Source organism: Fukomys damarensis, unplaced genomic scaffold (assembly GCF_012274545.1).
Source record: "Fukomys damarensis isolate Sample0158 unplaced genomic scaffold, DMR_v1.0_HiC HiC_scaffold_19, whole genome shotgun sequence".
Taxonomy (NCBI): domain Eukaryota; kingdom Metazoa; phylum Chordata; class Mammalia; order Rodentia; family Bathyergidae; genus Fukomys; species Fukomys damarensis.
The window spans coordinates 68,862,917-68,878,719 of NW_022900931.1; the positions used below are offsets into that span (position 1 = coordinate 68,862,917).

The 15,803-nt window shown below is 54.3% G+C and overlaps 2 protein-coding genes across 6 annotated transcripts in view; one reads left to right on the forward strand and one right to left on the reverse strand.

Moving 5' to 3' along the window:
* Positions 1 to 5,289, forward strand: part of Znf446 (zinc finger protein 446) — a 6,314-nt gene extending 1,025 nt beyond the window's left edge. The window contains exons 1-6 of one of the 4 annotated variants that reach the window (XM_010616447.3): positions 8 to 207; positions 408 to 503; positions 1,011 to 1,392; positions 1,467 to 1,668; positions 1,944 to 2,038; positions 3,051 to 5,289. In XM_010616447.3, the coding sequence (XP_010614749.1) occupies positions 487 to 503; positions 1,011 to 1,392; positions 1,467 to 1,668; positions 1,944 to 2,038; positions 3,051 to 3,671 (1,317 nt within the window). In that variant the 5' untranslated portion in view covers positions 8 to 207; positions 408 to 486 and the 3' untranslated portion in view covers positions 3,672 to 5,289. Of the gene's footprint in view, positions 1 to 7; positions 208 to 234; positions 504 to 1,010; positions 1,393 to 1,466; positions 1,669 to 1,943; positions 2,039 to 3,050 lie in introns of those variants that run through there. The other 3 variants (XM_010616466.3, XM_010616439.3, XM_010616456.3) reach the window with 3 other exon arrangements.
* Positions 5,290 to 7,038: 1,749 nt separating this feature from the next.
* Positions 7,039 to 14,459, reverse strand: Slc27a5 (solute carrier family 27 member 5). Of its 2 annotated transcripts, none has more exons than XM_010616423.3 (10): positions 14,024 to 14,459; positions 13,119 to 13,328; positions 12,681 to 12,839; positions 10,737 to 10,861; positions 9,265 to 9,459; positions 9,086 to 9,176; positions 8,223 to 8,421; positions 8,023 to 8,120; positions 7,513 to 7,643; positions 7,039 to 7,433 (listed from the first exon to the last, which is right to left on the reverse strand). In XM_010616423.3, exons 1-10 carry the CDS (start codon positions 14,457 to 14,459, stop codon positions 7,257 to 7,259), a joined length of 1,821 nt encoding a protein of 606 aa, XP_010614725.2. In that variant the 3' UTR covers positions 7,039 to 7,256. The 2 variants fall into 2 exon arrangements, with proteins under 2 accessions (XP_010614725.2, XP_010614716.2); XM_010616414.3 differs by having other exon boundaries at positions 13,772 to 14,459.
* Positions 14,460 to 15,803: the final 1,344 nt, after the last annotated feature.

The window sequence follows — 15,803 nt, forward strand, 5'->3', positions numbered from 1 at the left end:
GCGCGTTCCTGGCTGGGCGGGGCGCGTTCGCCAGGGGACCCGACCCTCCGTGGCCCCCTCTTGGGAGAGCAGCCCCAGCGCGCGACGTGTCCTCTGGCCTGCGCCTTTATACGGGCCTTTCTTCCCACTCAGAAGTCCAATCCCTGTTTCCCGGCCATGGCCGGCCTCCTACAGATCTGCGCCTTCTCTTTCCAGTTCGGGAGACAGGTCCCCTCCAGAACGTGCGTTCGCCAGGGGACCCGACCCTCCGTGGCCCCCTCTTGGGAGAGCAGCCCCAGCGCGCGACGTGTCCTCTGGCCTGCGCCTTTATACGGGCCTTTCTTCCCACTCAGAAGTCCAATCCCTGTTTCCCGGCCATGGCCGGCCTCCTACAGATCTGCGCCTTCTCTTTCCAGTTCGGGAGACAGGTCCCCTCCAGAACGTCCTCGAGAATCAGACAGTTTCTAGTCAATCAGTCCGCGCAGCGAGTGTTTTGTTTGGCTTTCCATGCACGGGCCCGGGCGGTAGGGAGCATTCCATTCGCTGTAGCCTGGAGCATGGGACCTCAATCGCATCAGCTCCCGCGAATGCACCTCTTCCTTCAGCCCCTACCTCGCCCCGTCCCAGAGACAGATGTCCCGGACACTGTGGGGATGGACTCGCTCTGCCTCTGCTTGCCGCCCTGGACCACTGCTCCACCTTCCCGAATGACCCTTACCCCAGCCAGAGGAGCCACTTTTCTATCATCTCCCAGTAGTTCTCTGTATCTGACGCAACTGCCATTTCCTGGAAAGTTCTTGGATACCTTCTGTCCAGGCATTTTTCCTCAAGGCTTTCTTTTGGTCTTGGTCCTATTCCTCTTAGTCTCAGTCTCATCCACAGTCAGTTCCTGTCATCTGCCATGGAGCTTTCCCCACTTCTGTCCCAATCCTCAGGGTCTTCTCTGTCCTGGCCTTGGCCCCTAGGTTTGGTGTCTGCCTTCACCTGGCCAGGTCCCCTTGGATGACACTCTCATTCGTTCTTTTCTGTAGGTTTCTCTTGGCAGTTCCAAGAAGACACTCCAGAAAAAGAATGCCATCCCCTCTAGGTCCCTCATACCTGCCCGTTGGAGACTCTGAGACCAACTTCGAGGGACCTGAAGGTGCACGGCTGCGTTTCCGGGGATTCTGCTACAAGGAAGTGGCAGGACCACGAGAAGCACTGGCCCAACTTCGAGAGCTGTGCCGGCAATGGCTGCGGCCTGAGTCCTGCTCCAAGGAGGAGATCTTGGAGCTACTGGTGCTGGAGCAGTTCCTGGGCACACTGCCCCCTGAGATCCAGGCCTGGGTGCGAAGGCAGAAGCCAGGCTGCCCTGAGGAGGCTGCTGCCCTGGTAGAGGGGCTGCAGCAGGACCCTGGACAGTTGCTAGGCTGGGTAAGTGTGGTGGCATTAGCTTCCCAGGGGGACAGACTGAAAGGAGAGCCCTGTGACATGCCTCTTCTCCTTAGATCACAGCCCACATCCTGAAACCAGAGGTACTACCTGCAGTTCAGAAGAAAGATGAATCCTCAGGAAGCCCTCAGCCTTCAGCAACAGTGGATCCCTGTGGAGCAGACTCAGGGGAGGGCCAACAGGATGCCAGGATAGAAGGGTCTGCCCAGCTCAGTTGCAATGTGAAGGAGGAGCCCAGTGTGGACGGGCAGGAGATAGGTGAGGCAGGTGCCACACCAGGGCTATAGGCCCCTGGCAGAGAGTCCAGGAGAAGCCACATCAGGGCAGAGGCTCCTGAACTCAATATGGGTGTCCCTAGCTGGGTTGGGGGCCGTGGAGGGGCTGCAGAGATGATTCCAGGAAAGCAGGAACAAAGGGCTACCCAACCTGTCACAGCAGCGTGGGCCAAGGCCATCGCAGTGACACCAGCCTCTCCTCCACTTGGTTTATGAGGGTGGCTCCTGACACCTCTTCCCATCTGTTTCACTTCTCAGCACCTCTCAGCCCCTTACTTCCTGTCCCACCATCTGAGAGTCATGTGGAACACCAAGAACCTGCCTCTACATCCTTCCAACCGTCCAGAAATCAGGTGAGCTTGTGTTGAGGGGGGGTGTCTTTGGTGGCTGCCCTGTGGTCCCCAGGCTCTTGGCCAGTGACTCTTGTGCTCTTTGCTACTCGGAAGGGAAGTAAATACCAGGGTTGCTCCCACAGGTCTGGGGGCACAGGCACAGCCTGCTGTCTCCAGCTCTGGAAAGGACTTGTAACCTAGGCCTTGGAAATCTTGTTTGTGTGGCTTCCTCATCTCTAGAGAAGTCCTGGAGAGGTGTGTGGCTCTTAGAGGTGCTGGGCTAGCACCTGGACATTTGAACTCATGTATGCAGGTCTGGAGGGGACAGATGACCAACTGTGGTAGTACCTGCCCCATGCCTGAAGTCAAACAGACACTCTTCCCAGGAAATTCCTAAAGTCCTTTGTCTCCTAGGGCTTTTCTGAGAAGGCAGTCATCTGGGTCTAGAGCTTAGCTTAAAGCTCTGCTTCCCTCAGCTGTGTTCCCAAGTGTGTGGAGTGAGGGTTTTGTCCTCTCCCAGTTCTTTTGCTTCTGAGCCTGCCCACTCAGAGACTTCTGCAGCAGAACTGCTAGTTGAGAGATTCCTTGAGGCAGAGAAGACCCTCAGGTGCCCTACACAGCCTGTGTCCCAGACAGAAACCGGAGCCAGTGGGAAGGCTGCGCCCTCCAAGGCATCTTCCTCCCAGTCTGTCAGCCTTTAGCTGTGCCCACATGTGGGTGCTGTCTCCCTGTGTCTGCTTTGGCTTGTCCTTCAGATTGCTTTTCCCCACTCAGCAGAGCCCCAGGTGACATACCTTGGGGCAGTGAGGTGGGCAGCTTACTCTTGGGGCCCCACTGATATTGAACTTCCTGCAATACCAGTCACCTGCTCACGAGTCTGTGGGTGTCCCACTACACCTAACGGGTCCTCCTGCACCCGCCACCCCCACAAGGGTTCTGCATGTCCAGAAACAAGGCAGATCCATTACAGGTAAGGAGGCTAGGCAGAGTGCAGCCGGGTCCCCAAGGCCTCTTGCCGCCCCTCCTATTCAAGGTGACAGAAGAGGGACACCCCTTCCCAGCCGTGACAGTGGCCTCCGCACAGGAGCCATGGGTGCTTCTGGATCGGTCGCAGAAGGAGCTCTACTGGGATGCGATGCTGCAGAAGTACGGTTCTGCGGTGTCCCTGGGTGAGGATCGCTTTGCCCTGGGTCCCCGAGCCCTGCACCCTGTCCGGGTGTGCGCCTGCCTGATGCCCCCATCCGCAGGGCTGCCAGACCCGGAGCCGATCCCTGACCGGGAGGCAAACCCTGAGCAGCAGCTGAGTCCGCCCCCCACCCGCCAGGACCCGCCCACTGCGCGTAAGCCCTACACTTGTGCACAGTGCGGCTGCGGCTTTGACTGGAAGTCCGTCTTTGTAATGCACAGGCGCTCACACGCGCGCGCTCCGGAGCCCATGCCAACAGCCTGTGCGCCCCGCAGCACCCCGCGCCATACACCGGGCCATGTGTGCCAGGACTGTGGCCGCAGCTTCAGCTGGAAGTCGCAGCTGGTCATCCACCGCAAGGCTCACAGTGGCCAGCGGCGTCACGCCTGCGGGGACTGTGGCCGCGCCTTCGACTGGAAGTCGCAGCTGGTTGTCCACCGCAAAGCCCACCAGCCCGAGGCCCTGTGAGGAAGAGCCAACCCCGGATGGAGGCCAGGTCTGCTGCAACAGCGACCGTGCAACTGCGGTAACCACCCAAGCCGTGCTCCTCACGTCGAGGTGCACGCGGACCGCACTCCCCACTGCAGGACCTTGTTGCTGGCAGTGGACACTCAGGGACTGGCGTGTGCCCCTCCACCCAGCAGCTGGGCCCCAAGTCTGTGTGTGGAATGTTGACCTGTCCTTTTGTGGTGCTTGGTGACCCGAGGAGAAGAATTTGCCTGGACCACCTCACAAATGGAAAGAAACAATGCTCAAGCCAGGAAGTGGTTTCAGCATGAAAAGGTTTATTGTAAAGTAGGATAAGGTTTTTCAGACGAGTCAGGACACCAGCCTATGAGCAACCACTGTTCCTTTCTTCTGGTTTCTTTTACATTACCGTACTTACTGTATTAGGGTATTCCACACCCTACTCCTGCATATTTATGATTTACCCATGCCTTACTTTTAAGTTTCAATCGCGCATGTGTTTTCCTATAGTTTGTCAGTAATTAATGATGTGGTACATATGTATGAAGCCTTAAGCATATGATAATGAGACTAGGTCAACTCAAGGACACCCAGGACAATGAATGCACCTGTCTCATGGGGTGGAGCGCCCTTAGCTCTCCTTCCTGGTTAATTTGTGGTTCCCCTCCACTTAGGATTCCCTCTCACACTTGGCCCACTTCCCATTATCAAAAAATTCAAACCATCCTCAACCACCTTTAGAAAGAACTTCAGTACCAGGTCAACACTTCTAGAGACCAACCCCCACCACTCATGACTGACTACCTGCCTATATTGCCCCATTACACACCCTGCTTTCCAAGTGCATAATTTGTGTTTGGGAGAGGCTCAGGGGTATGAACCCAAGGCCTTTTGCATGCTAGGCAATCACTGAACTATACCCCTGTTTTTTTGTTTTGTTTTGTTTTTGTGGTCCTTGCACTTGCGAGGCAGGCTCCAGAACCGCTGAGCTAAATCCCCAGCCGTATACCCAGCGGGGTCTTAACTAGGTTGCCTAGGCTAGCCTTAGTCATGGGATCCTCCTGCCTCAGCCTCCCTAATAGCTAGAATTACAGGTTAGATTTTCAACATAAATTATACTTTGATAACAGGAAAGTCTCTGGATCAAAATTCTGATTTCACATTTCTCCTAGCCAGGAAATCAGCAGTATGTGATCCTTTCCTGGCAGCTTGGAGCCATGGGGCAGCTATCTGATCCAGAAGGACCAGCCCCAGTGTCTGTCTCTGGCCCCCATATTGCTGGCCTAGCTCTTGAGGCTGGGCTTGTGTGGGCAGTAGGGGAACATCCTTTCTAAGCATGGATGGACACACACAGCTCAAGGCCAGGGTATAACCCTACATGCCCTGTGGTCATGCCACAGAGGGCAAAGGATCAGTGCCCTGCTGTCTGGCAATGTCTGCTGGTTCTCTGGACAGTCACTCAAGACTTACTCATGTAGTGTTCACTTCTTAGTAGCTGCTCTAGGTTGAACAACAGAATTATCCTCCCCACCCCCCCGCTTTGGTACCAAGGCTGGAACTCAGAACCTTATGCTTGCCAGGCAGGCATGACACCACTGAGCTACATCCCCAGCCCCAGATTTATTCTCTTTCAGCTCAAAATAAAAATAAAGGGGTGGAGATGTAGCTCAGTGATAGAGCATTTGCCTGGCTTGTGTAAGCTCCTGGGCTCAATCTCTAGACTTTGCCCACACCAGTCTGCAACATAAACCACAACAAAGTAGAAAACATTTTAGCCGGGCGTGGTGGCGCACATCTGTAATCCCAGCACTTGGGAGGCTGAGGCAGGAGGATCGCTGAGAGTTCAAGACCAACCTGGGCTATATAGTGAGTTCCAGGTCAGACTCAACTACATAGTGAGACCCTGTCTCAAAAAACAAAAACAAAAACAAAAAAGTAGAAAACATTTTAAAGCTCTATATAAATAATGACTAAAACATAAGTGTGGGGGAAGTTTATGAAGCAGGAATTCACCTCAGAAGAAACTGTGTTATGCTAAGAAAACCTACATGCTTTGAAGCAATCAGGAAAGTAATGGCACTGTGAGAGAACGGCCTGGCCTACCTGTTCACGGCCACACACCCAGCATTGGTAGTCACAGCACTGTGCGCACATGAATCAATAATGTACAAATCAAAATTGTCCTTATAGTAATCATGAGCTACCAGGTTCATGGCAGGAGGGATGGGAAGCCAGCCCAGCCCAGCCTCTGAGTTAGACCTGTGCACAGGGGAGGAAGCAGGGGTGTGGTGGAGGTGGCGAGCGCTCCTCAGGGCCAGGTGCTAATGTGATCAAAAGGAAGGGCTTGGCCCTGCTGTGCTGCTGCAGGTGCATAGCTCAACTCCTTCAGGCCAGGAAGCAGCGGTTCTGCTGGGAGCTGGGGCTCCGCACTTGGCTCCATCGGCCATGCAGGGCAGACGACCTCAGATGACAGCAGCCAGGGCAGCTGCTGTGAGGATGACGACGTGCTTGGTGCGGGACTGTGCTGAAACCACCAAAGACACTGAGGGCCCCAGCTCCCTGAGCACCTGTGATGAGCTGGGCCACAAGCACTGCCTGCCTCTCGGGTGCCCACCTGACAGGGCATTCACAGCATTTCCCAGAGCCTCTGTGTCTGTGAGCTCTCCTGTCCTTCCCCAGAATGCTCCGTGAAGTGTTCCCAATTCCTGTGAAGTGTCCCTATCTCCTGAGAGTACAGAGTCCATATCCCAGAGATCTTGGCCCTTGCAAACTCATCTACAGCTCCCACAGTGCTCCAGGAAGTGCTGCCTGCCCTGGAGACTCCAGGTCCCAGAGGTTTCTTCCCCTACTGCTTTTTCCCTGCAAAACTCACCCCAGGGCCTTTGCACATACTGTTCACTCAGCCAGGAACTCTCCTCTCTTTCTTCCGGTTCACCCCTCCTGCTTCAGCACAATGTCTTCCAGTCTTTGTCAAACCACCCATCCATACTTCCTTCTTACCCGCCCCCCTGCAAGAATGCAGATGACAAGTACTCCTGCCTCTTCTCTTATCTGCGAACTCAAGCCCAGGAGTCTCAGAGGCCACAAAAGACTGGGAAATGGAGGTAGTGCTTCTTTTCTGTTGTTGCTTGAGAAAGGATCTTGCTGTGTTGTCATGCAGGCTGACCTTGAACTCACTGCAGTGATCCTCCTGCCTCTGCTCAGTAGTGCTCTTTTCTCATTCCTGCCAAACATTTGAACTTACCCAGAGTGGATCATTCCCCTGGATATCTGATTTCTGTGGCAGGAGAACTTACACTCCTCTATCATTTTTCCATCGACACACAGACCTCTGTGTACACATTTGAGTTTATTCTTTCTTTCTTTCTTTATTTTGTTTTTGGTACTGGGGATTGAACTTGGGCCCTTGTGCTTGTAAGGCAGGCAGCACAACCACTGAGCCAAATCCCTAGCCCAATTCTTGCTTGGCTACCAGGGCCAGTGTCTTTCCCAGCCTGTACATCTGGAATCACGACAGCTCTGTTCAGGCTTGGGGGGTCAGCATCGGCTCCTATCCCTTCAGATGTCCTGAAGTGGGTCAGGCAGTCAGAGCTTCCAGGTTCCCTCACACACGTCCCGGTACGTGTCTGCCGTCAGGGGCCGGAAGGCTTGGGCCCGGCGGTCCAGTATGAACAGAGGGTCAGTGATGACTCCCACATCAAAGCCTTCTTTCACCAGTTGGGACTTGACCAGTTTGAATGTGCTTGTGATCTCCAGGGTGTCCTGCAGGGCAGTGGTTGTGACTTTGGGCTGTGACAGTCCCAGGGGCCCCTACCCAGCTGCTCCTCCTGCCCCGACTCACCTGGATACGGATGAAATGGGGGGCCGCATAGGTAGGGAGCCATGTGAGCACATGCTGGTACAATTTCTGTCCATCAAAGGTCTGGCCAGGGGCCAACCTCACAGCAGCCATGCCCACTTTGCCCTCACACCCTGTGAAGCACATGGTCACTCAGCCGACCCACCAGCCTGGCACTGCCTTGCTCACTGGCTGTGCAACTGGGTAACCTCTAACCCTCTCTGTGCCCCAACAGCTCCTCGTCTGTAAAATCAGAGTGATGTCCTCCACCCTGAAGAAAGACAAGGTTTGTTTGGCTTGGGATTTTTTGGTACTGGGGATTATTAACCAGGGCCTTCACACTGAGCTACATCCCCAGCCCTTGTATTTTGAGACAGGGTCTCAGTCGGCAAATTGCCAATCTGGCCTGGAACCTGCAATCCTTCTGCCTCAGCCCCCCAGTGCTGGGACTCCAGGCGTGCACCACTACACCCAGCTTGGCCCCAGGTTTAGGGTCCAGTGGACCCTCCGTACCTGGCACTGGCACGCCATACACATTCACTTCCTGCAGGAAGTCCACAAGTGACAACACGCCCTCCACTTCCCGAGTGGACACGTTCTCGCCTTTCCATCTGCAGGGTTGGAGTCAGGGCTTGAACCCCACCTCACAGGAGGGTCCAGGTGCCCATCACCCACACCAGCCCAGTCTGTCCCCAACCCTAACTCCACCAGACCGGAAGGTGTCCCCAAGGCGGTCCTGGAAGTAGACAAAGCCTTCATGGTCCATGGTCAGGACATCCCCAGTGTTGTAGTAAATGTCGCCTGGACGCTTCACACTCCGCACGAGTTTCCGCTCAGACAGTTCTCGGGGACCACGGTAGCCCATGAAGGGAGAGTGGCTCAGTACCTTGGTCAACAGGAGCCCCGCCTCCCCTGGAGGAGGAGGAGTGCAGTATAAATGATGGACCAGAACCGAAGCAGCCAGAACTGCAGCCCCTGCCGGAGGTTTCCAAGACAGTGGACCAGTGCACCATGAAGACAGACTCTGGAACACTGGGACAGAGAGAGCCTGAGAGACGGGACAGGGAGACACAGCAAATCAGAGAAGGAAGGATGAAAGTGGCATTGGGTAGCACATGAGAAAGAGGAAAAAGATACCAACGAATGGAAAGGGACAGAGACAAACGGTGGCAAGAAAAAAGCTGGGGGGGTCTTCTGCGGCGGGGGGGGGGGGTTTTGCTTGGAAGGTGAGATCCCCACAGAAAGAGGGACATGGCAGGAAGAAAGATGCCAGGGCCCTCTGAGGCCCCGGGAGAGAAGGGTTTGCCTGGGAAGGTGAGATCCCCACAGAAAGCCAGGGACATTGGAGACCTGCAGACCAGAGCAAGGGACAGAAGCAAGGGCGCTGGCAGGCTAAGAGTCTGAGGGATGGAGGCCCAGGTGGCAGTCAGCAAGGCGGGGACTCAGAGTCCTGATGAGGACTTCAGACACCCCCACGGGCTCTGGCTCCAGGCTTTAGTCAGCTTTCTGCAGCCATGCAGGAGGCTGAGGGGATCCATCCCTCCTCCACCCAGAGAAAGCCCCTCGGTCCCCATACCTGGCCCCACAGGGATGCACAAGCCCTGCTTGTCTCTCACAGGCTCTGCTGCCTCCATGTCAAACTGCACAAGCTCGAGGGGAGACAGAATCTGGGGAAGGGCAGGGAGCACTGGCAGAGGACCTATGGGCACAGCCGCAGCCATGGCCACCTGTCACCCGGGCACCCCACCTACTCACCTGCAGGAGGCAGCTCGTCTTGCCCACAGCCCCACAGCGCCCTGCATAGTTCACTAGGCCTACGTTGCCCTCTGTGGAGCCATAGAATTCCCAGATCTGAATGGGACCAAAGCGCTTCTGGAAGGCTTCCCACACATCTCCCCGGAGTCCATTGCCCATTGCCAAGCGGACTCTGTGCACCCGGTCTTCTGGTCGCTGCAAGAACATCCCAAGGAGAAGAGGAAGTGCTCTTGGGGCTGCTGGGGAACTCTCACCTGGGGGCCATCTTGGGTCCTTACCTTGAGAGTGACCCCAGGACGATGGGGAACCATATCTAGGGGATCTACCTGGAGTATTGAGGTACAGTTACTGCAGTCTTGACCTGGAGGGTTACCCGAAGAGGTTACCTGAGAACTTTACCTGGGGAAAGTTATCTGGGGCCTTACCTGAAGGATTACCTAGGAGTCGTGATGCATCGGGGATCTTACATGGGAGAAGTACCTGGGGTCTCACGTGGGGGAGTTACCTGGAAGCCTCACCTAAAAAAGCTGCTGGGAGCCTTTACCCAGAAGTCACCGGGGAGTGACTCGAAGCCTCAGTTTAAGAATTACTTCAGTGTCTTACTTGGGACAAGTTACATGGAGCCTTTTCCTGAGGGGTTACCTTTAAACTTTACCTGCAAGGATACCTGGGGGCCTTATCCAGAATCGTATCTCATTGGTCTGTAAGGATGAAATGGCTCACAAATTCTGAGTTTACCCTGAGCCACACCAAGTTCTAGGCACTTTACACTTAATTTTCACAAAAATGGGGGCCTTTTTTGTACTGGGGACTAAACCTAGGGCCTTCATACTGAGCTACATCCCCAGCTCATCTCTCTCACTATTATTATTATTACTATCTTTTTGGTACCAGGGATTAAACTCAGGGCTTTCACCAAAACCGCCAAGCTAAATCCCAGGCCCCTCATCTCTATTTTGAGACAAAATTTCACCAAGTTGCTAGCTTCCCAGGCTAGGCTAAAACTTGCAATCTTTCTACCTCAGAATTCCAGGAATGACAGGCATGTACTACCACACCAGGCCAGATAAGAACTACCCTTAACAAATGAGCACACTGAGGCTGAGAAAAGTAGAGTCATCTGCTGAGGACAGTGAGGCTCCTTATCAAAGCAGCCCTTTAGGAGAATTCACCTCGAACTTGTTATATGGGGCTCTTGCCTGATAAGTGCAACCCTATACCTGAGTCTTTTTTTTTTTTTTTTTTTTTTTTTTTGAGACAGGGTCTCACTATGTAGTGAGACTGACCTGGAATTCACTATGTAGCCCAGGCTGGTCTCGAACTCACAGTGATCCTCCTGCTTCAGCCTCCCAAGTGCTGGGATTACAGGTGTGTGCCACCACGACCGGCTTGTACCTGAGTCTTTATATGAGAACTTTACCTGGGGTGTCATTTGGAGTTTTAGGCCTACTGTGTTTACCATGGATCCTCACCTGGGGAGCATTGCACAAGTACCGCAGGACCTCACCCACATACTGGATCACTGTCACACCATGCTGACGACAGTCATTCCAGAAACAGGAGGCAGAAAACTTGGGTGCCAGGACACAGGTAGCTCCTAGGAGGGAGAGGACAAGTAGATCTCAAGCCATGCTTCCAAACTGCTGTGAGAAGCTGTTTTGATCACCTGATTGCAGTCTCTGGGAACACATCATGAGGCAAGCTCATCTCTATGTCCCAGCCAGGACTGGCCCCATGAGAAGAGTACACGGGACCAGGTGTGGTGGCACATGCCTGCAGTTCCAGCACTCGGGAGACCGAGGCGAGAGGACTGCCATGAGTCAACCTGGGCTGCACAGTGAGTTCTGGGCTAGTCTGAACTGCCCAGTGAGACCCTGTCTCAGAAAACTCAAAACAAAAACAAAAAAATAAGAGGAGGCCTGGGTTCAAATACTGTCTCTAGAGGGTATAGAAATTCCAGTGCCAGCACAAAGTGAGCATGTTGCATAAGGGGTGTGCATTTGTTGCTCTGAATTTGCTGAGTACCCTGGAAGGCAGACAGGTGAGTAGGAGGATGGGTATGTGGTAGGGAGTGGGAAGGCGAGTTGGTGGATGAATGAATTGGTGGTGGCACGGAGAGTAGGTGCACTGGGCGTGGGGGAGAGATAGCCAGTGATCAGGTAGATAGGCGCTGCATAGGAGAGCTGGTGGGAGGGTTAAAGGTATATGGCATTGACAGTTGGACTCAGGAATAAGACCTCAGGGCCACAATCATCACTCCTGAGAAGTGACCCCTCCCTCCTGACCCCTCCTCGGCACCCAAACTGCAACTGCTCATGTGCTCTGTAAACTGACAGGTGTGTGTTTTAAAACTCTATTTCTGGCAAGGAGGTAGCACAATATCTTCTGTGCAAATGAGCTGGGTGTGGTGGCTCACACCTGTAATCCCAGCACTCAGGTGGCAGAGGCATGAGGATCGCCAGGAGTTCGAGGCCAGCCTCAGCTATGTAGCGAGTTCAGGGTTAGTGAGACCATGCCTTAAAAAAATATCTAGATCTAGATCTAGATCTAGATCTAGATATACACACCTGGGATTGAACTCAGGACCATGCACTTGCCAGGCAGCTGTGGTGCCACTCAGCTACATGCCTGGCCCAAAGGAAAAAATAAAGAAGTTAAAGGGCTGGTGGCTCAGTGCAAAGACCCTGGGTTCAATGCTCAGTAAAATGGAGACAAGACAAAAAGAACAAATAGCCAGGCATGGTAACACACACAGGTGCAATGGCAGCGGAAGCTCGAAGGTCCCAAGTTCGACTGTCACCTGGGTAACTTAGGAGACCCTGTCTCAATGTCGAAAATATGAAGGAGTGGGGAAGTGGTTCTCTGGTAGTGGTCCCTGAGTTCCAATCCTACTACTGAAAATACACACAGAGAGACAGGCACAATGTTTTAGAAAGAAAGAAAAAAAATAGGGCAGGAGATTTAGCTTAGTGGTTCCACTGCCTGCCTTGCAAAGGCAATGACCCAAGTTTGATCCCCAGTACCAAAAAAACCAAAAAGTACCCACCATAAGGGGCAGCCCTCGTCTGAACTGTGAGGTAGGTGGTCAGCAGGGCAGCCCAGCCGGTACTTCGTGACCATGCCCTCACTAGCTTCCCTGGCCAGGTCGCAAACCAGGCCCGTCATCCATGTCCCCTCTGCAGCACGACCGCTTACCCGACGCTCGCCGTTATGTCACTCCGTTCTCATCCCCTCCCGACCAAAGCATGGCCATTAGAGATTGGTTTAGGTGTTCAAGCCTCGGGCCAGGATGTGTGTGCCCCTTGTCAAAAGTGACAGTACCGAAACCTGGGTACCTACAGTCTTGTCACCCTGACTGCCCCCAACACCCCTTCTAGGATCCTGGGGCTAAAGGGATCCTCTGGAAAGGGGCTCACCAAGCTCGAGGCAGCCGAGGACCCCCAGGACAAGCCCCATCACGTGGTAGAGAGGCAGGACACTGTAGACCACATCATCAGCCGTTGCCCCACACAAGGACAGCGTCTTGCTCACCTGCAGCACCCGCTCATGTGTGAGGATAGCTGGCTTTGGTAGTCCTGGGAGGAAGCAGCGGGGAAGGGGTGTCAAGGGGAAGCAGCCAGACCTTGCTGGGCTTGCCTCTCCGGGCAGTGGGGTTTGAGGCTGAATTCAAACTGGCGGTGAGAGATCAAGAGCAAAGGTTAGCAAGGGTGTCAGTGCTGTTTACTGGGCAGAGGCAGGATGCACTGAGCCCTTACATGACACTGGGGATCGGAGTCAAGGCCAGATGTCGAGGGTGGAGGGCAGGGCTGTGTCAGGGGCCAGCAGAGGCTAGGCTGGGGCTGGGGGACCTTCACCTGTGGTACCAGAGGTGTAGATGAACAGGGCGGGACTTCGACGCCTGGTCTCTGAACGTAGGTGAGCAGGCACTGGGTCAGAGGGTGCCGTGTCCAGGGCAGCCCCCAGAGACCCCACACCAGGTGTGGCAGAGGTGTGGCTGAGGTAGAAGCAGTGGATGTCGACGGCCTGCAGCTTGGGAAGGACCTCCTCCAGGTTGTCCCGAAGGTCTAGAAGGTCAGGGGAGAGACTGAGGCAGAGCTTACGGGTGTAGTCAACAGGGGAGATCCCACACCCAGAGATACAGGAAAAGCTAGCAGAAAAAACGTTTCATCATTCTTGGTTAAAGAATCCCATAATCAGGGCTGGGAATTTAGCTCAGTGGCACCATGCCTGCCTTACAAGTGCAATGTACAGAGTTTGACCCCTGGTACTGGAAAAAGAAAAAGAAAAAAGAATCCCACGATTACTAAAGTTTTTGTTGAAAAGAATTAAAATCGCTATTTTGGGAAAAATTAAAAATAGCGACCCCTCCTCCCCAGTGCTTTCCCAGTTACACTGTTTTGATTGTAACTGCCTGTGACATGGGTGGGTAGTGGGCAAGGCCTCCCTGCCCAGCCCCAGCAGCACAACCCCTACCCTTTTCCCTCCCCCTGTGGCCCTGGGTCCTCACCTGGGTCCACCACCAGCACCCGGGCCCCGGAGTTCAGCACAGAGTGTGCCAGGGGTGCCCCACGGCTGTGTGGGTTGATCCAGGCCACTGGGCAGCCCAGCTTGGCCATTCCTAGCCACAGACTCAGAGCAGAAACAGCCTTCGAGGTTCCCACCAGGAGAGCCACTGGCTCCCCAGCACGCAAGGCCTTTGAGCTACCCAGTTCAGCCTGCAGGGCCCATGCTGCCTGGCAGGCCCGGGCATCCAGCTCACCAACAGTAACTGCACAGGCTCCAGGCCCAGTCCATACCAAGCACACCTGGCCAGGCTGTGCTCGAGCCCTCCGCTCAAAGGCATCCACAAAGGTGTCTGGAGGCTGGTGTCTCAGGCGTGCCCTGATGCTCAGGCCCAGGCGGAGCAGCTTGGCTAAGAAAGTCATATCTGCAGGCAGCCAGCGCAACCCTGGGGGTGGCTGTGTGGGAAGCAGGGTCAGAGTGAGGGCCGCAGTCACCAGGCCCAAAGAGTGAGGACCCCAGGGGCCGACCCAGGGCCGGGCCAGTGCTGCCAGTCCCAGCAACAGGAAGCACAGGGGGTCTCCAAGGAGCCAGCGCAGGGCCACTGCCACAGCAGCTGGCCACACGGGCTGCCCCAGGGCCCCCACCAGGAGCAGCAGCAACAGCAACACAGCCAACCGCTGCCAGACACCCATGGCACTGTCCATCTCCTCAGAGAAGAGGCTGTGAAATGCTCAGACTCACTTCTGACCCTGGGATCCCTGTCCCACAGAGTAACTGGTGCCCTCTACCCACCAAAGGCCCTGGCACTGATATCAGCAGCCTGACCCCTGGACTCTGCCCTCAGCCCTCGCTTCCTGTGCAGCTTGAGCCCTCGTGCCCACTCAGCAGCTCTGCCTCTCTCCTCTGTTGCTGACCTCTGGGCCCTGGGTCTCTGCCCTCCTCTTGAGCCATAACCAGCCCTGTGGCCCTGCTTGCCCAGGCCTCCTCCAGGACTGGTACCTGCATTCCTCCCATGATAGCTGTGTGCCAGGCACTTGAGGATTGGCAGAAACTCCTGCCCTGGGGCATGTTACAGCAGCAATAATCAGCACACATTCCAGCAGTAGGTGTAGCAGAAACCCCAGAAATTTGAAGAAGCCAGGAATGTGGATCATTCGAGGAAAACTGCGAGGAGGGAGCAGAGCTGTCCCAAGAGAGAAGCCATGGGTGCTACAGCCACCAGAAGTACCATAGGGGCAACGCCACCCAAGCTCTTTGGAGTTCATGTCTTGTCACAGATTGCTTCAGATGCTGGACTTGGAACTAGAGAACTTTATGTTTACCCTGCTGGATTTTTGGACTTGTTTTGATCCCAATTCTTTCTATTCCCCTCTTTGTATCTTTTGGAATGGAAATGTCTATCTTATGCCATGGAAAGTTGGAAGTGTTTAACTTTCGTTCCATTGGTACAGCAGGGGTTCACAGCTAAGAGTTCGCCTTAAATGTCATAGGAGACTTTGGACTGCTTGCAGTGCTGAAACTTAGGACTTTGGCTACTACTGGAGATGGACTAAATACCTCTTGCACAAAGGAATGTGTGTGAGTCTTTGGGGGACCAGGGATGGAATGTTATGGCTTGTTTCTAGATGTCCCCCAAAACTTCATGCAGTCAATGGTGGAGCTTTTTCAGAGATGGCTGGATCTAGAGTGTGTGATTGATTCATGGCGAAATGCTAGAATTAAGGATGGGTGATTACAAAATGAGTCCACTGACTGGTTTGGCACCACCATATTCCCAGTAGCCTGGATACAATATAAGGGACAGAAAGAGACTTGTTCTCTCTGTTGCTTGCTTTGCTACCTTCTGCCTGCCATGAACTGTTTCTCCTCTGTGATGCCCCTGCCAACCACCCTGCCTTGGAGCCAACCAACTGTGGACTGAAGCCTCTACAAACTGTGAGCCAAATAAACCTCTCCTCCTTTACTTTGGGCATCAGGTATTTTGTTTAAGCCATGAGAAAAGTAACTCAGACAAGTAGCAAGCAAACTGCTCAGTT

Bases quoted from the DNA above. Each gene is read 5' to 3' on its own strand.
- Slc27a5 (XM_010616414.3), bottom strand. From the start codon at position 14,459: ATGGGTGTCTGGCAGCGGTTGGCTGTGTTGCTGTTGCTGCTGCTCCTG. The intron at 9,177-9,264 runs GTGAGTAGGTGG...GCCCTTCCCCAG, and splicing joins AGACGAGCTGCCTCCTGCAG to ATTCTGTCTCCCCTCGAGCT. The intron at 8,422-9,085 runs GTATGGGGACCG...CTCCTCCTCCAG, and splicing joins GTGCATCCCTGTGGGGCCAG to GGGAGGCGGGGCTCCTGTTG.